General features: G+C 34.8%; 3 protein-coding genes across 3 annotated transcripts; 1 reads left to right on the top strand and 2 right to left on the bottom strand.

Moving 5' to 3' along the window:
- Positions 1–3,341: 3,341 nt before the first annotated feature.
- On the top strand, positions 3,342–3,860 carry LOC111518846. Its single transcript, XM_023176782.2, has 2 exons — positions 3,342–3,471; positions 3,534–3,860. Exons 1-2 carry the CDS (start codon positions 3,451–3,453, stop codon positions 3,825–3,827), a joined length of 315 nt encoding a protein of 104 aa, XP_023032550.1. The 5' UTR covers positions 3,342–3,450; the 3' UTR covers positions 3,828–3,860.
- A 53-nt stretch (positions 3,861–3,913) lies between these two features.
- On the bottom strand, positions 3,914–6,805 carry LOC6644353 (gustatory receptor 23a). The gene is made up of 4 exons (XM_002066547.3): positions 5,895–6,805; positions 4,690–4,848; positions 4,257–4,622; positions 3,914–4,186 (listed from the first exon to the last, which is right to left on the bottom strand). The coding sequence occupies exons 1-3, from the start codon at positions 6,768–6,770 to the stop codon at positions 4,539–4,541; spliced, it is 1,119 nt and encodes a 372-aa protein (XP_002066583.1). The 5' UTR covers positions 6,771–6,805; the 3' UTR covers positions 3,914–4,186; positions 4,257–4,538.
- An 11,407-nt stretch (positions 6,806–18,212) lies between these two features.
- On the bottom strand, positions 18,213–19,533 carry LOC6644352. Its single transcript, XM_002066546.4, has 2 exons — positions 19,382–19,533; positions 18,213–19,321 (listed from the first exon to the last, which is right to left on the bottom strand). Exons 1-2 carry the CDS (start codon positions 19,432–19,434, stop codon positions 18,355–18,357), a joined length of 1,020 nt encoding a protein of 339 aa, XP_002066582.3. The 5' UTR covers positions 19,435–19,533; the 3' UTR covers positions 18,213–18,354.
- Between the last annotated feature and the right edge of the window lie 980 nt (positions 19,534–20,513).

Here is a 20,513-nt window from a genome sequence, read left to right as displayed (position 1 = left end):
CAAAACAATGGAATACAGTTCTATCTATAAGCGAATGCAAAATTCAAAAGGGCAGACTGTAAATTCGACGACGAGAATAGATTTCAGTGCCATAAACAAATACGTAATTGCCATGTAATGCCTTCTGTTGACAGGGATCCGACAACTACATAGAGATAGAGATACGAATAAGAGATAGAGAGAGAAAAAGAGAAATGAGAAAATAGAAATTAGCATAAAACTTCGATTTCGCACACAAACAGCTGAAAAAAAGGGGGCAAAAACGCAATAGCCATAAACCAAAGTGGAGCTTACATGAGATGGAAATTGGCTACATACATACATGCTCACACACACACACACACACACACACACACACACACACACACACACACACACACACACACACACACACACACACACATACACAAACCACTCGCTTGGAATATATCTGTAATACTTTTGCATTAATTACTAATTTATTCTAACTTTTAAAACTTGCAACTTGGCACACAATGGTTTAGCAAAATTCTCGCCCTTCTTTCCCTCCCCTTTATTGCCTGTCTGTATATTCTTCTTCATTTTTTGTTTTTTGTCTATTTTGTTCATTTGACTAATTAAATTTTCGAAAAGTTATCTGTTAAAAATTTTATGAATATTTAAAAAGTTTTGGGCAAATGATTTGCCTCCACCAACTTCACTTGACTCGTTGAAGAAGACAAAAGCCTTCAAATTGAAAATTCATCATCAAAAAGTTGGAACAGTTTTGTAAAGTGGATAAAATATTCATGCATGCAAGTTTTTATTAGTACCTACCAGAGAAAAAGTTGGATTGGCTAATAATTCTCGAAAAAGCAATTAGCTTTGGCTCTCAACACCACAAAACTTCAATTGCTGTTGCCTCAAAAAAACAAAAAATGTGCAGAGAGAATCCAAAACGAGAAAGGCTTGAGGTCAGATAATAACTATGCAAGTTTTTCAAGCTAATCGAGCATAGAAGTTTTGGCCCAAAAATTAGACAATGAGCTGCAAAAACCCTTTACACATAAATAGATGGAAAGAATTGTCACATAGTTTTAGGACAAGATAACCCTAATTATTTATATTCTGACCTCTAGACCCATGACCCGAGCCATATTTGGGTGCAGCTCGGAATCTCAAAGTTAGAATAGGCAAAAACTTTACACATCTTGGTTTTTTCTTTGAGACGCAACGCAAAAATGGGTTGATGGGGAATGGGAATCAGGCGAAACTACTTCACGCATATTAAACTGACATTTCACAAGCAGAAGGAAACTTTTTCTAATATGCAAATTCATGGCAAATACCAAAGGCAAAGAAAAGGATAAAGTAGCGACACACAGTAGTAGTAACGGCAGGCAGTAGGCATTACACCCAGTTGAAGTAGAAGCACATCCTTGAATTAACACGTGCGAGTTGGCATTAATTTGTGTAAAACTGGTGTTGGCAACCAACCAGACAGAATGGGTTGGTAGGTTTTCCTTTTGCATCCACACATGTATCTGAGCATGGTCGTAGCTGACCAGTTTTCGAAAGGGAGAAAAATAATAATAGCAAGCAATAAGTTAGCTCTATGAAATCAAGAAGAAAAAAATATCAAAACAAGGCAAGACATATCCAAATGGTTCTATGAAGACACATTTGACTAAAAGGTATTTAAAATATTAGGCGGTTCGAGGGTTAAATAATGAGGGAATTACACTACTCACGGGGTACATTGCAGATATGACGATCTTGAAATAGTTGCAAGCCAAGACCCAAACATTCAGTGGCTCAAATATCGCCACACATTGCGACCCGTTTTTTTATAGTTTTTTATACCCTTGCAAAATATAGAGAGTAGAGTTGGTCAGAAGTGTACAACATTTCCGACCATATAAAATATATATATTCTTGATCAGCACCACGATAGCTCAAAGTTCGTTCGTCTGTCTGTCTGTCCATTCGTAAGGATCAACGCAAACTCCTCTTAGACCGTAAGAGCTACAGAGTTAAAGTTTTGCATCTAGGCTGTACAGTTTGTATATTTCGGATTCAGGCGGTTCTGATCACTATATCATATAGTTCCTATACAAGGGAAACCTCCCATAGGTAAGGAAAGAGTAATAAACAACTTACAAGGTATACAAACTTTGACGCGGTCGAAGTTAGCCCCGTCCTCTGGTTTTTTTTTTTTGGCTTCTACGCCCTTGTTTTTTGAGAAAGCAGTTTTTGTCGTTAGATATGCAAATGTTGGGTGAAGACTGAGGGAGAGTCAGTGGCATGCAACTAAATATTATTTACCACACTGGCAGATGCTCAAGATGAGAAACTGTGCCGCCACTTCTAGTCACAAATTAACATAGAACAACTAAAACAGTCTTTTATAAATATTTATGAGTGGTTGAGGATTAGTACTTTACTTTACTTTATTCCACTTGGTTTTTTCTTTATATACCTATGTACATATATACTTTTTTTTTGGTTTCTAGCATATGAAAAATAAATAATAAAATGTGTGGTTCTAAAGGTGTTTCCTTTTTTAAATTGCAAGTGTTAAATTCCTTCAAAAACTAGAGGGCCCTTGCAAGTTTTTTCCCGAATTTTCGCGAAAAAACGGACTACAATTTTAGTCTGGAGCAATGCGGCGCAGGTAGCGATTTTTTATCGTACATGACAGCTATTTAAAAAGGTCTTTAATTGTTATATCAAGCTTTTAAATAATATCTTCTATTACGATAGCGTTAAAAGTAACGAAGTTAGTTCCAAAAGTCACTGTTTACCACCGATCGTTCCTAAGAGAACTGTATAATATGCACACACAATCTTGATTAAGTTTGGCACAGTCATTAACGGATATATTAAACTATTAAATGCTTCATTTCCAAGTAGTCGCGTCAAAAGTAACGAAGTTATTTTTAAAAGTCACTGCTTTCGACCGATCGTTCCTATGGGACCTATATGATTAAAAGGTATACAAAACAAACAAATATTAATTTTTATGAAAATTGCTTAAAAAACAAGAAATTTGAGAAACTATTGAGCTCCACTCGTCGTGCTGACCAAGAATATATATATGTATATAAATGTATATATATATACTATATATGGTAGAAGATATTTTCTTCTACTTATGCGTTGCACACTTCTGATCAAAATTAATATTTCTTTGCAAGGGTATAAAAAAATCATTACTTTCATTTGCTTAATTCGACTTATATTCTTTATAAGTTAAAGAAAAGTTGATTTGGTGCCTCTCAGAATTGTGGTACACTTCATTACTTTCAACACCCTGGGTGAAGGGAAAGAATTTCGATTGTTAAGTTGTGACAGGTATAAAGTATGCTGTGAAATTTACTTCAAATCTGAAAACGTAATGCTGTCAAAACCTTTTTATTATTTCTGACATTCGTTTTAATCGAAAATAATTTTGCTCATATCGGAACCACATTTTTTCGTAATTTTACTATAATGTTGAGACCAAAGAATTCAGTATGTATTTACTTGCATTTGATTTGATTGTGTGCAATATCATTAAGCTTTAATCCCTTTAGGAGAACCAAGGGGAAAAATCGAAGATTGGTGACGTTTGGGCATCCATGGAGGCACGACCTCTGTCATCTTCTGCTCCCGTTGATGAGACTGATATTCGATTGCTGAAGGCCTTCGGGGAACAACATTCGCCACTCTCCGTAAATGCAACTCGTGATATGGAAATAATAGGCTCCAACACTATTTGCAGGAAATGCTTGCTTTTCACTAATGTGTGCTACACTTTGGGACATCATTTGAAGGAGTGCAATAAGGAAATCGTCAAAGAGACCTTCCCATCTGGTGGAAATATGTAGATGATAGATAAATAAACTAGAATTACAGCACAATTTTGATTTATTTTAGTTTATTTCTATTTTTTTTTTTTTTTTTTTTTTTTTTTTTTTGGTTTCATTTGGGCGTTTAATTTTTGCGGGACTAGGAATAGGTTTTCTTAAATCGCAAGAGTTCAAATGTCCTTTAGCGCCTTGTTTGAGATTTGCCTTTACGTCACGGAGTTTCTTTCGTTTTGCTGGCGGTGGCATTGGCAGAGGATCCTTGATGTCCTCAGGAATTAATAAGGATCTTTCCATGCGAATATCTTCCATATCAACTTTGGATCTAAGCGTAAGCTTGGTAAAGCGTTTGGTATCAACAAGTGCATCTCTGGCCAAAGCTGGAAAGATATTGACATAGTGAGTTAAGTATGTATGTATATACTTGTATCGTTTATAGCAGATACTTACTGTACATTATATCAAGAAGAAGACCACGAACTTTGTGCTCGGCATTTATATTTTCCGAGTTGAGTAGATTGTTCACGAAATCCATGTCCGCATCAATGTCCAAGTTTTCCGCAACCATAGTGTATTTACGTGCTGGTGCCTTTTTTTTATTTTTTTTTTTATTTTTTTTTTTTGTTTTTTGAATGTTGAGCAAAGACATATTATAATAGAGACAGGTTCTGTCACTTGTACGTAATCGTTTTTCAATACTGGTCGATAAATATTTCTAGAGTAGCAATCGAATTAGTTGTCCTTGACTCTTAAGGTGCTTTCTGCAAACATAAACTGTATTAAGATGACCAAATATGTGACCACAGCAGCAAACATCTGTTGTATTAAAATGAATCTTTACTAAGCGTTTTAAAATATATTTGGAAATTTTGACATCACTTACACTGCTCAGCAGATGCAAATTGAGGCTAAAAAAGTCCTTGGCCGTGATCACAAACCGTTGATGCAGAGTCTGTAGCGAGAATTCGCATACCAAGTTGTTGTAACGTTTACTGGCTAGCGGTTTGATCAACTTGGATATAAGGCAACCTATTTGACGACCCTGAAATGTTATAATTTATTTGTGAAAATATTTTCAATATTAATTGACCTGTTAATCGTCTCTCACTAGATTGAAGCTTTGTTGACAATACCAACAAGTTATGGACAACTGTAACGAGACATTGAAGAGGAATCCAAAGTGTTCTATGAAAACTGTGACATGTAGGCCCCTCGTCAATTCCAGAAAAACCCAATACGAGTTGAAAACAAAGTCGAGAAAGAAGACTATAAATATGATCAACAGACTTTCGCCATACTTCACATTAAGTTTAGCAAACAGATTGTATAATTCGCTATAGCGCAGCTTGAGACTCTTCACTTCATTTGTAGAGTCATGCATATTTTCCGGTTTCCGCCAATAAAAAGGAATTGGTCTAGCTAATAATTCCAGCCGACCACGAGCTAACCTTACCTCATTGTTGGCTTCAACAATTTCCGCAAGGAACGCTACCAAATGCAATTGCAATCCCAAAGTACTGGGCAAGGATCTCCAATAGAAAATCGTGACACTCTTATCACAATTGACAATTTTGAAATAAGTCACCAAGCAATGCACCACTAAGATGGGAGTCAATAGACCGATCACAAAATAGGCCACTCTAAGATCTCTCCACAGTGGTGTTTCACGTCTAATCTCGCTATTTCTGTGAAGATATATGTGGATCACTATAATAGCATGTGCTAGAGTTTGAGTGATGAACAGAATATGCTCCAGCATGCAATCGAGTCGGCATTCTTTTAGAAATACTATCGTTCGATATAGAGTCAATATCCATATGGTTATATACCAACAGAGCCAACTGCAGGATAAGATCAAATGTTGGGCACATTGTCGCTTGCAGGAGCCCACGCCAAATAGGCTGACTATCACAAAAAAAGATTTTAGAAAAGAACGCGAGGCGACTTGTGACCAGTTTGAGGTGAACATGGTTACTACTGAATAAGCCGTTGGTCCTTAAGGAGCTTCAAAAGCTTTTAAGGCGATTTAATCCATCAATGTCAACTCGAACAACTGCAATTAGGCTAAAAGATAATATCTTAACTTACATTTTCAGCCCCTGCGTCGCCGTACCAGAAGAGGGCTATGATCAAACTGCCCATAGACAGAGTTGTAGCTGCATTGTAGATAAAGACCACAATCACGATGTTAGCAGACATCCAAGCCTCAAGCATCCAATAGGCGTTTGATATAAATTCAAAGCCTGTTATCAATTGCAATCCGAGTATTCCCCAGCCATAGCAATCGCTAAAAGCTTCGTAGCACTCAAAGATACGTTCATAGCTTAGACGGAGTGTTTGCAACTGTCGGCATTCCTGCAGGCCATACGGTTGCCAGAGATCATTTCCACTGGCTAGGGCAAGCAGGGAGCAACGCAGCTGAACGGATCGCTGATTCAGGTCCATGACATGCTGCAGCATCTGGATATATCTCATACGCAATAGCCAAATCATTGGCATGGAAAGTCCGTGTATGGGGTTTATGGAACTCTTATGATTTGCCCAAGTGCGTACCGCATCGCAGACCAATTGCAAACTGATCAAAAGTAATAAACGGAACGACACAATGCGACGACCACGGGACATTCCGAGGCGTTGAAGAAGTAGCTCCGACTGCAGGCGCAAGGTGTCCAAATGGTAATGGACATTTCTCTTCAAAATACTTTCAAAGATTAGCAGCAAACCCACCACATTGTTGCCCAGGAATAAAAATGTTCCCACAAAAGCGGAAATAACTTTCTTGGCACTATACAGAAAACCGATGCCTCGGCTTAGCATATAGCTAAAATATAGAATCCAGATGACACGCAATGCAATGAATGCTATAAAAGAATATATCTTTGCCGAAGACGGTAAAGGAACCAAGGCCCACAAACAATAACTTGCCTGGAGAAAGCGACGCGTTAGGCAGGCTAGTGAATTCATTGTCTGAGGCACCAAATACAACTGATTTAACAACTGGGGAAAATCAACTAATCGACTACTAATGCAGTAATTATATAGAATGACTTGTGACAAGAGAGAAGCATATGTGCAAGACTGTGTGATTAAGTGCGGGAAATAAGAAATTTCTACAAAGAACCATTTTATACACCGACATACTTAAAACAAGTTATTCATGTAAATCAATTCTTTGGTTGTCTGTCCTTTGTTTATGGCAAAACTGTCAATATAATGCGAATTTCCTTTTCTCTCACCATCAATGCAAAAAATACATAAATCTAAAATTCCAAGTATTTTGAGGGCCAATAAATTTTCATTTTGATAAACCCCCTTAAGCCTTTTCATGGCCAAAAACAAAGCAAAACCAAAACCAAACCAAAGCGAAACGAAACAAAACAAAAACTTTTGTGATTTATGAAGTTTTCAGCTACTTCTCTGCTCTTTTGGTCATAAAACACAACCCACATAACAACATTCGGTGGACATGATAGAAGAACTTTGTGTCCAAGTATTTCGATTTTAAAGACTCGATTCGCACACAACAAAACGGAAAGACAAACGAAAACAAGTCACCATTAAAAAGACAATCATAAAAACGAACACATTAACCCAAGTGCCAATAACAATAATAAAAACTGTTCATCTGTTAACATAATTTTCAAAAATATTATCGATTTAAATTATAATCATACAAATATGAACAATCTTCTTTGCTGTAAAGAGGAGATTGGACGGTCTCGGAGGGTGTTACAACAGCTTGTCCTAATGTTAAACCATAAACAAAATGTGACACAATTTCTTCTAATATATCTACGACAGCTTTGTGGCAAGAGGAGTAGGTGCCAGGACATGTCATCCTCATACTGGTGACATTTGCGTCAGCTGGCGATCAAAGTCAAATTAAATTGAAACAACTTTTCTTTTTTTTTTTTTGTTTTTCTCTTTTTGGCTATAACATGTCATCTTGTCTGCCGTGGAATGGATACGTGACATTAGAGCTAAAAACATCAAAAGAAATATTCTTGTTCATGGGAAAGACAAATAAATTTAACTAATTTCAATAGGCTGAAACACAATTTATTTATGTTTCGATGCCATGATAAGAGATTACAGTAGATAGTACTAGCAAAATTTCGTTTCTGCAAGGTCTGACTAACTTTTAGCCATACAATTTGTATGTTTGTAGCATGTTTCATGTACGTGCCCAAGTGATGCTTGAATAATTTTTGCAATTTATTTTGAGCTTATGGCCCCAAATGAGCCAAGAGTATTTGATATCGAGCCAAATGACTGCCAATAGGCCAAAATATCATGCCATTTAATAACTAAGCTAAGGCCCAAAGGAAGATAGAGGCTTTTGAATGGCAGCTATCATGGATTGTTATTATTTTCCAGTCATGGCAAACTTATTAACATTTACACATACAAATGAAACAATTTTTTACAGTGCTCTAAGTTAATATGTGCACCTCGTTCATATTCATGACCTTTTTTCTAATTTTTGAACTGCATACAATTTCTAAAAGCTTGAGAATAGTTTTTGTGGCGAAAGGCTACTATAAACAAAAGACAAAACAGTTTTTAATTATGATGAATAAATGATTTCTTTTTACATTCATTTACTTGGTCTAATCTTTTTTTTTAGGATTATTATACATAGGTTGCTAAAAATATATGTTATAATATATAAGTGTCATTTGCCTATTTATTTGGGGCATACTGTATATAAGTACATTAATTATTTTGATTAATGTCATTTTGCATTTACCTAATTAATTACTACGAAGGTTCACCACTGCGTATACACAACATTCATTCTAATCCACACACATCGACATTCTTTTTCTAAGCAGTGGCGACTAAGATTTTTCTTGTTTCATAGTTAAGCACTTGGCTTTGCGGCCATATTTTTGATCACAATCGGTAATGATCGACTTAAATATCGCAAAATCGATGTTTCCGACAACAAATTTATGACTCAAGAATTGCGTCGACAAGTGTTAATATTTGCCCGAATTATAAACGAAAAGGTGAGCTACAGCAAATTATAAACAATTGTATCAATTTATTATATAAATTTTATATTTTATAATTTAATTTATAAGTTTACCGATTTACAGTATGCCTGTTATAAGCTATAACAGCAGATTCAATCCATTCATTACCATTGGAAATTGAATATCATGTATGTTCATCTCCAAAATTGCCCTTTGCATGTTAATCAATGCGATAACATGTAAACAAGAACTTTTTAATTGATTTTTAAATATTAGAAGTTCCTTTTTAATTTTCAAAAGCATTATCAATGTTATTAATACAGTTTGGGCCTTTTTAAACCGTACACCAAAATGTGTGTTACAGACAGAAGAAAGCTCTTGATCAGGATCAACAGTCGAGTCGATCTAGCCACATGGCCGTCCGATCAATTTTTGGACTATCGAACCCAATTTCAGCAGACTAATTAATCCTATTAATATCTACCAACCTACCAAATTTAGAGCGTTAGAGTGCTCGTTTGTTTTAGTGAGAGTGAGCGAGATAGCATATGCTATCTTCGAATTTAATAGACATACATTTGGTGTTCGAAATTTAAAATATTTCGTCACCTAGTGGATGGTATACCGAAGTCGGCGAGATGACTTACTTACTTCATTTGTTTTGCATTGCTTGCGCCATCCGAAAATGTCTGGCTATGAGACAATTGTGCCCCTATTAGTGTCAAAAATGTATACAGGAGTTTGTAACCTTTACATACTAATGACTTTTTGACTTATATTGAAAACTAACTCAGTGGGATTGTAATAAAAGAGCCACTAATTTTATATGTGACATCATTTCCACTAATGCCATGTGATAATTTTGAAAAATTTTTTGTCGTTAGATGGCCATTTTTTTTGTCATTACAACTAATTTCCGCTTAGCTAATTAATATTTAAGGCTATGAATATTCTCTTTGGAACTATTTAACGCTTCAGTTTTTCATGAAAATGTCGCCTTGTGGTCTATTGACCACATTTATTAAGCGTTATAAAAGAAAGCTTTTAAAATTATTAATCAAAGCGTTGGCTCAAGTCGTATACAAACTCTGTGTCCTTCTAGATTTGGGTGGTTTTCACTATGTTGAAGAACTTGGATTAATGAAAAGACATCACATATCCTGGCAAGGAGCGCTTTGTGCAGCCATTTTCAAACTCTTTTGGATAATATTGGAGTTGCCTTATTATTTTGCCTGCTGTGGGCTTGTGCGTTTGTTTCTCATTGTCGGCGATATAAAATTTGAATTGCAAACAGATGTTTACGATATTATAAACAGCCTAGTCAGTATGTCTATGGCTGCTGTGATGACATTCCGTCTGCTCCAGCTATCACATAGTCGATCATACAGTTTGCTTTGCATTTCAAGTGTAAACAGATTACTCAGAATCCAACGTCGCATGAGAAGAATATTGGGACCAAAGCATTTTACTTTTGACATGGATTTGGTTTTAATTCTCTTCATCAAAATTCTTTGCATTTTGATACATGTTTGGACTCAGTATACACATATGCTTAATACTGATATTTTAATCTACGTTCAATTTCCCACCATGAATATTGTACTCTTTGAATTGATATTCATATCATACTTTTTATATCAGCTGCATGTGTTGAGTTGGCAACGTTCTTTGCTGATATTTCTACACTCATATGTAGAGTGTATTTCCCAAAAAGGTGTACCAACCAGTAAAAAAGCTAGAAAATTGGTAGCTTCTTTCAATCTCTACAATAGAATTGGCCATCTTCATGGCAAGGTGTCTAAGGCATGGCTAAAGGGTTCGGCGGCACTCTTCAGCTACATGTATACAAGTGCACATGAAACCGTTTATACCGCATACTGCTTATATAGTAGATCCGAATTAAGCATAAAATGGCGATTTTGGTTTCTAGTGTGCTATCAATTAAGCAGCTGTCTATATGGCTATTTGGCCACATTTCTTATTGCCGTTTGGAACGATCGAGTTAAGAAAATTGAAATTGATTTGGTTGATCAATTCTTTTTAATCGATTTAAAACACATGCACTGTGAGGAAGATGTAATGCAAAGGTTCGCTCGATTTATAAGAGGAAAGGTAAAGTAGAAATTATTAATCTTTTATATATATTTGATATCTTGTGATGTATTTACAGTATGCCTGTTTTTTGTTGCAACAAAAGACGCAACCTATTCGAAATCATATTTGGAACGAGAATATCATTTGTGATCGGGATCTCTTCTTCAGCTTTATCATCGCAATGCTGATTAATGCCATTACATTTTTACAATTCTTGTATAGTGCCAATGACATTACCTGTCCTTTATACAAGCAGCTTTGAGTCCTGTTTACGCTATCGATTTTGAGCCAGCGCACAGTGGTCAATTTTTTAATTTTGGCGCCATAAAGTCGAAAAACAAATTTATAGCTATAAAACTTGGCATAATTGATATATGTTGTTATATGTTTTATTTTTTGGACCGAACAAGCCACGCTCATGCCCATGGAATGTAATATATATTTTATAATGCTGTAAAAATATGAAACATTCTTTTGTTATAAATGTAGGGCCTGAGTCCACTATACCAAAATTAACAAAACTTGACACCATTTATTTATTAAAACAAAAGAATCGTCTTATTGAACACTTTTTAATTTCACGAAACCAACGCAACATCCTCGTCCAGCAACTCAAAAACCTCTTTCCATCTCGATTGTCAACCTATCGATATATCGATATATGTATGTACCTATTGTCCCACATAAATGAATATTAATGTGAAACCAATTTCGTTTATTAAGAAATGATTTATGTAAAGAAAACATTTATGTAAATAAAAATTCAAATGGCTCGACAAAAATATGCAAAAATTTTTTGGTTATTGCAATGGTTTTTATAACACTAAACATTCTTCTATAAAATTGTATTATTCTTAAATTATTAAGAAAAATATTTCGAGTCGAAATCCTGCGCTGTATATTGTTGTTGCAAAGCTTAATTTGTTATTGTAATTTCTTTATATTCCTAAATCTGAGCAAAAACAATTAGTATGAGTATACTATACTATAATATACTATTGAATAATAAGATTAGTATATTGCGTAGTATATCGTCATAATTTGAAGCGATTATATCCCTAGAGTTGTTAAGAGTATCCAATGAATCAAATTAACTTTTTATACCATGCACCCATAGGATAAAATTGTATATAAAAGTCGCCAAAATGTACAAATGTAACAGGAATAATGAAGCTTTGGCAACCCCAAAAGTATATATATTCTTGATCACCATCAATAGCCGAGTCGACCTAGCCATGTCCTTCCGTATTGACACCTTCACCTAGAAGACTACAAGAGCTAGAGCCACCAAATTGGGTATGTAGACTCGTGTAGTATGTACTGTGATCGAGTTTATGTCAAATTTTTTCGGCGCCTTCTGCTGCCCTCGAAAATTTAACAAAACTGAATTTCTCGAAGACTAAGAAAGTAAAAGTCACCAAATGTGGTAAGTAGACTTGTTTAGTATCTGCATAGATTATGATTATTTAAAAATTTTTAACAAGCCTACTTCCGCTCCTATAATTTATAAAACACTGATTGCCTTCCACAGTTTTTGTACTATCAACTATTTTTTTTACCTATTGTATGGTATACCGAAGTTGGGGAGACGACTTAGTCACTTCATTTTTATACGCTTGCGAAAAGGGTATATTAATTTTGGTCAGAGGTGTGCATCGGATAGTAGGAAGCATCTCCGAACATAAAAAGTATATATATTCTTCACAATAACTTCGTTATTTTCTGAGCCATTGTCGTGAAATTGGTGAGTTTATTACATCTATAAACGACTGTGCCAAATTTGATTAAGATTGGGTGACTATATCATTTAGCTCTAATAGGAACGATCGGTGGAAAACAGTGAGTTTGATCAATATCTTCAGTATATCCTATGCTAAGATTGTAGGCCGTTCTTTCGCAAACATTAGCCTTTTTAGATAAAACGTTTTTCCACTTGGATGGCTATAGGTAAGGAAAGAGTAACCAACGTCGACGCAGTCGAAGTTAGCCTCGGCCCTCTGGTCTATCATAAGTGAGTAAGGGTGCTTCAGTAATATACCATGCACCATGTGAAACCAATATTTATAATATCAAATGAATAAAATTCTTCTAGTAGTCATGTAACATATGTACATTTTTGTGACTTTTCACCTACGGGTGTGTAGGGTAAATTGGTGTAGTTTATCATAATTATGAAAATCGTTTTGTCATTACATATGTATGTATAATTTTATTTTAGCTAATTTGTATCCAGCTATGTAAACATACAAGTCTTCCTTATTGCTTACTAAAAGAGTAAAATTATTTCACTTTTCAGTTGCTAATGAAAATGACGCCTGGTGTTCAAAGTATTAAAAGTGGAAAAAGCAAGTTTTTAAAATTATTAATTAAATTAATGTTACGATTGGTATACAAATTCTGCATACTTCTAAATTTTGGTGCATTTCGCTATGTTAAGCGATTTCGATTAATGAAAAGAAGTCAGATATCATGGTTTCGAGCATTGGAACTAACGATTTTCAAATTATTATGGTTTGCAGTGGATTCGCCGACCTACTTCACATTATGTATGCTGTTACAAAACTTTCATATTATCAGCAAAAGCAGCAAAGTATGGCTATTACATAATAAATCACAAAATGACCTTTACAATTTGATGCATAATTTAGTCTGTGTAGTTATGGTTGCCTTAATGACATTTCGTCTTCTTCATTTGGCACATAGTCGGTCCTACAGTTTGCTTTGCATTTCGAGTGTGAACGGAGTACTCCGAATCCAACGTAGCATGAGAAGAATATTTGGATCAAAGCATTTTACTTATGATACAGATTTAGTTGTTCTTTTCCTTATCAAAATGCCATTCATTTTGATGCATGTATGGACTCAGTACACAAATTTAGCTAATTTTAGTACTGCTAAATTACAGCTTGACGTAGAATTTCCAACCATGAATATTGTACTCTTTGAATTGATATTCTTATCATACTTTCTATATCAGTTACATGTGTTAAGTTGGCAACGTTCTTTGCTGATATTTCTACAGTCGTATGTAGAATGCATTTCCCAAAAAGGTGTACCAACCATTAAAAAAGCTAGAAATTTGGTAGCGTGCTTTAATCTTTACAAGCAAATTGGCCAACTCCATGGCAAAGTGTCTAAGGCATGGCTAAAGGGTTCTGTTGCCCTCATCCCCTACATGTATGCGGTTATACACGACAGCACTTTCACAGCATACTGTTACTATTATCACTACGAGTTGAGCATTAACTGGCGATTTTGGATTTTAATAAGCCATAAATTAAGTCCCTGTGTATTTGGTTTTGTGGCCGCATTTCTTATTGCTATTTGTAATGATCGAGTTAAACAGATTGAAATTTATATATTTGATCATTTTTTTTTAATTGAACTAAAGCACATGTACTGCGACAAATATATAATGCAAAGATTCGCTCGATACATAAGCGGGAAGGTAAAGTATAAAATATTAATCTTTTAAATTTATATTTTGTGATTTATTTACAGTATGCTTGTCTTTTGTTGCAACAGAAGGTGCAACCCATTCGAAATTGTATTTGGAACAGGAATATCACATGTGATCGTAATCAGTTTTTTACATTACTTATTCTGATGTTGATAAATGCCATTACATATTTGCAATACTTGTTTAGTTATAATAAAACTAAGTGTGAGACAATTGTATAAAAATAAACACGCAAATCGTTTTTAAGGTAATATTTATAAATATCAAATACAGTTATATGTATAAAGAGAAAAAAATTATTCTAGACAATGTACTTTTGTAACATAGAGTAAGGGTATGTACCGTATGTACTTCATTTCATTCCAAGCACTTTCGATCTCTCAAATTTGTGTCTCAATTATTAATAATTAAGAATTAAAAGTTTTAATTTAAAACAAAATTAATCTAATATAAGTTAACATGAACAGGAGGCAATAGCGGATGCAACTGCATTATTGGCAGTGGCCACGATCACTGGGTAACATGAGCCGGCCAATGCTTATGGTTCTTGGACTTGGCGCCTACATTCACAAATGCTTGGCGATAGGTACCGATGTGTTTCGCAAGGTGACAGGGTGTCCAATGGTCTACTCTGGAGTGATGCCACTCTGTTGGTTGATGTCGTTGGGTTTGGCTACCCTGCAGTTGCTTGCTTGAAGTGCATAAGTCTATATTACTTATGCTGATAATGATATTGATCAACTTTAAGAACATTTTCTACATTTTTCTATGAATCTTGGCCCTAAATTTAAAGAAAATATTAAAATCACAACGGTTGTATGAAAAATATTATATTGAATGAGATACTTAGCATACTTTTTTGGGCAAAATACGGGTTTTTGACCGTGGAGGCGAGATGCCACGCCGGTTTTCTCTAAAAATAATTGCAAAATATATTTATTACCTAACGCAATGTAATGAGACTGAAAATGATTGTTAAACATACATTTTTTAATTAAGTGCTCAAAAAACGGCTTGGCACCCCTATGTGCCCTGGTGAGCTGTCAATCGTCTTTACTTTATTTCCGGTCTATGCCCCATACAAGACACATCGCTCGTAAAAAATATAAAAACTAATCTTAAAAACAAGTCGCAATCCGTTTATTTAGAAACCAAAACACGCTTGCACGAATAAATAAAAACGAAACACTTTAATATAATTTATACAAACTAAAACCCAAGTGTCAATTTATTTGCCAATTTATTTATATTTTTAGAATTTATACATATATGTACCGGTTTTGTATCAGAAGTTAAGCTTTCAGTGTGCATTAAAATCCCAAATACTAAAATATTCCTATTTTCGGAGAAAATCACGATTTAGTGAAATTATGTTTTTTGCAACGAAAATTTTAAATATCCTCATATAACCATAAATTGCTGACTCTGTAATTGTAATTGTAAGTTTGCAATAAAACCTCAACAACTAAAATTTTTCTGAGAAAATCACAATTAAATATAAATAAATAAATAATAATTTTAAAATCTCAAATATACTCTAATAATCCTAACTTTTTAAGACCAGTAAATCTGGCAGCTTTCGACCGATTTGTAAAAGATAATATAGTACTACATTAGATTAAAATTTTCCATTCTGAAATATTTCACCCATAGACTTAAGATTAGGTTTATATATAGACTTAAGTTTATATTTGGAAAATGCTAACTGAAGATTCAATTTATATTTTTGCTCTCTGGAATTCTTTTTATCAATATATGTAGGATTTAGTTTTAAACTATCAACTTAACTATAATTATACAAGTGCTAGCTAGCTATGGTTTCGTCGGCTTATTGTTAGACGAAAATGACATCCATACACGAATCCTTGTTGTTTAATTGCCTAAATGTCTATCGAGAACTTTCGTACTCAAAATAATTTAAAATTGAATACATATTTAAGTTTTTAGTAACTATGAACGAAAATTACGACCGCCAAACTCAATTTATAGTCGAAAAATGTATTGAATAAGCCCACAAAGATCTTACGAGGCATCATTGGCAATCGAACTGGGAGAATCCAAGGCAATCCTATTAAAAAGTTGAACCATCAAAGTTAAATTGAAGTGAATTATGCATTCTTGCCTCAGGACTTCTTTTGCTGTTCAAAGACAAAAAGGATAAATATTTGCCTTTTTTTTTTGTCAGCTGCTCTGGCAGATTAGCCAAAAGTTTGAATTGGTGGTAGTTGGCTTTAGCAATACACACACATATACATACATACAAAGTGCATATAAATTGCATAATTTTGACAAGAGTTGGCTAAAATAAATGAAGCTGGAAATATCTAAGGCAAAATTTTCAATGCTATCTATGTACATAAATTTATACATGAGATGATGCTTTACACATAAATACCTTATGAATCGTTTTTGTTTCTGAAATGAGTTCCATTTGGCATTTCCTTCGTCTGTGTTATTTCTGGTTAACCACAAAAGATTTTACACTAGGCCAAAAAGGTGTCTCGCAAATGGACTTTTGCAATTTTAATAACTACTCAAAATGGTATCTGAAACTGAGTCTGTTAACTGGCAACTGTCAGCACTGTCAGGTAGAAGGACAAACCAACCGACCAACCAAGCAGCCAACCAAGCAGCCAACCACAAGGACAACAGAACCGCAAAAACAGTTCGGTTCCACTTTTTTGTCTTTTTGCTCTTTGCATATTTAATGCTATTGGAATTTAAATGGAAATTAATGCCAGAGATGAGCTTTGATAAATGCAACTAACCAAGCTAACCAAAAAAAAAAAAGAAGGTAATTAACAATGAAAAGGAAACAAAGAAGTGCACGAAAAAATGACTATAAAAATGGCTAATTGGTTGCAATTGTCTTCCAATCAGAGTTAACCGCAGAACAATTTCATATTTTTTGTGTGTTTTTAGCTGGCAAATTGGCAATTAAACCGAAATGGCGACAAAAAAAATTTGCCAATTTCAAGCAAAATGGAAGATGTGAAAAGTTCGAGTAGCAAAGGTAAAACTAAACCATTTGTTAGATGCTTTTAGCACGTCGGAAGCATACTTACATATATTGTATCAACGGGTCACACTACTCGAATTTTTGTTAGAGTCGAAGTGGAAATACTCTTGAACAAGTCACCTATGAACAGAAGGAACTCTGTTTATCCTGAAAATACATAATTGGTAAGGTCAATTTTATAATATTTATAACAGATTTCAGATGATAAAAGCATTCTGATTGAATGCTTATAAATTTTAAGCGGAAGTTCATCAAGTGAGTTTATCCGTCTTGTTTATTAGATTTCTTGTTTATTCACTCGGTCACACAAATTTTATACAAATATTGGAATAATTTAGCGGCTATATATGATTTTACTATTGTACAAAACTATATTTTGTCTGTTTTCTTGTTGATCCTCCTTAATCCTTATGTATACTGGTTTAATTCCAAAATATAAGGTTACAATTGATTTCTTGTTAGATATTTAATCGATATACTCTTCCTGTTTAGTGTGTATAAAAGCAAGTTACTTCGCATAATGTGACAGTTTCCTCTAGCGAAGTTTGGCAAAATGTTTCTTTATTTATGTATGCATGCCTGGAACTGCTGTCTGCTCTATGCGCCTGTTGCAACTCGAGTTCCCTCGAGTTGTGGCAACTTCTGTTGCACTTTGCTGTTGTTGTTGTTGTTGTTGTTTTTCGACAACTTTGCTACGAACTCGGGGTAGTGTAGCCCTATATTTCGAAGGCTAACCACCAAGTACAGTGGCACTAGTTGTTTGGTGGTCGCTCAACAACATCTGGATGGTAAATAAATCACGTATTTAAACAAGTTTTCAACTTTAACAACAGCAAAATTGTAAACACTGCACGTACAGAACTTTGGTTTATGACAAATGGAAATACATGCAGCAAACAAAACAAACAAAACTGGAAAACAAACACCAAAACAAAAAAAAAAAAGAAACCTAAAAGAAAAAGTACATTAACAAATTTTGAAATATGCAGCTAGTATTCAGTCGTATAGGAGTAGACCATCTTTATCGTCTTCAAGTTTACGTTCCCAGAGTAATTTGTAGGTTATATCACCAAAAACTAAACTTTTCTGCTCTTCCTCTGTTAGATAGCCATCCTTGAAATCAGACAAAATGGGCAAGAAGCCGGCAATGGCAGCCCGTGTTTCGCTATGCTTAGACGAATGTAGGACCATGACATAACCACTGGCAAAGACAACAAATCGCATCTCTGTACCCTCAATGGAATAGGTAAGAAAAGGTCGTTTGTTGATATTGTAGGAAACCTGTTCGCCATGGAGTTCAGCCAACATTTCCAGGTCCACTTTAAAGGGCATACAAAATGAGGCATTCACAATGTTATGCGTAAGTGTGTGAACCTCAGCTTTAATGTTCAGAGCCTGAACCATTTGAATGACACTAAAGATTGCATTTCGGGCAGCATCTGCTGTCAGGGCAGACGAGAGCATTTTTCCGCCTTCATAGACTTTCACCCTAGCCATTGGAAATGTCGTCTTAATCGAAACGGAAGGATGACAGCCAGGTTCATAGCGCGAATCGGTTATTAGAAGGCATATTTCGCATAAATTGAAACGGCAATTAGCATCCATGAGACAAGTGAAGGGTCTATAGAGTAATTCCAATTCTTTCTCGATTTTCGATAGATTACCAATATCTTCAAAAATATTATAAAATTTTAATCCGGAATTCCCATCGCCTTCAGAGTTTGAGTCCCAATTGAATTTGCTGTCGAACATATCCAATAGTTTACAATAACTATTCCAACTATCATTATCAGAATTATTATCTTCGTATTTAGTGTACAAAATGTCAGTTGAACTGAAGATTTCATCTAATTGATCTGTATTAGTTTTTGTCTGATCAATGTTATTGGTTACTAGAATATCATCTTGATCTTGAATTGGTTGAAGTACTGCATTTTCTTCTTTTGTAGGCTCTTCAAATAAGCTGGTAATTTTAATTACTCAAAGATGATGAGGAGTATTTTTTACAATATAACAAACTTACACGTTTCCATCATCAATTTGTATTTTCTTCAACTGATCAAATAATGACTCCATAATCTGAAAGAATTTTGTATCGAATTTCGCTATTCCTATTTAGAGTCTAGTCTGGTCTACTATAATATTTCCTTTGATAGTAAAATCAAAGACTACTTGGCATTATACATTGACTAATTGCATTCCCATTTCAAAAATCTTTTGTGTTATGATAATCGAGAAATGTGGACAGCCATTTGTGGAGTTAATTTTGATGACCGGTCGGAGTGTGGCGAAAAGAAAATTTACACTCTGTTGACCATATTTTATGTTCATTTTCTGTTTATGAAATTTACAGAGCTGTCAGAAAGAGTTCAGCGACATTTTAGTAAATATTGAAATTTAATCAAGCAAAGTGCAAAACACTCGCCCTGTATGACAACAACAACAACAACACGGACAAGGGAACCCACCTCTTTCACAGACACCTGTCACCGTAGCTTGGCATTACCTTCCTGTTCTCTGCTGGTGCCGGTGCCAATGCCAGTGCCATGATGACATTCCTCTTCCCCACACCCATAACCATGTGGAATATACACAATGCCTGCATGCATGTATGTGTGTCTCTGTGTATGTGTGGATTTCTGTGTGTGTTTGCCGAAGTCAACAATCAATTGAATCGATTTCATTTTACAAATTGCGTTGAATTTTGTGGTGCAGTCAGCTGCAATTGACGGCCAAGCCAGCGGGACAATAATAACAATCTGACCAGAATCTCAGCAGGCAGAGCTGAGATAGAATATAACTCCTATGGACTGATTTTGATGTTCGACACACACACATGCAACAGCTTCTAATTGGAAGTTCACTGCAATCGCTAACAAAAGTGGCAACAAAACCGGAGATAGATGAATTTACGAGATGTGGGAGGAAAACGTGTAAACTGATCGACTCTACATTCGATGTGGCCTTAACCTAACCAACTAACCAGTGGGAAATCAAATAATGAGACATTGGCCAACAGTGGAACAAATTCATTTATTAAGTAGTTAAGTGGATTTAATCTTTAGCTGATGAAAGCTCATTTTAATGCAATCGCCTAACAAAATACCCAAACTGTTAATTGACGATATATTTTAGCTTCATATCGTTTGAACTCA

Source organism: Drosophila willistoni, assembly GCF_018902025.1.
Source record: "Drosophila willistoni isolate 14030-0811.24 chromosome 2R unlocalized genomic scaffold, UCI_dwil_1.1 Seg167, whole genome shotgun sequence".
Lineage (NCBI taxonomy): Eukaryota > Metazoa > Arthropoda > Insecta > Diptera > Drosophilidae > Drosophila > Drosophila willistoni.
This window is presented reverse-complemented; position numbering and strand designations above follow the sequence as displayed.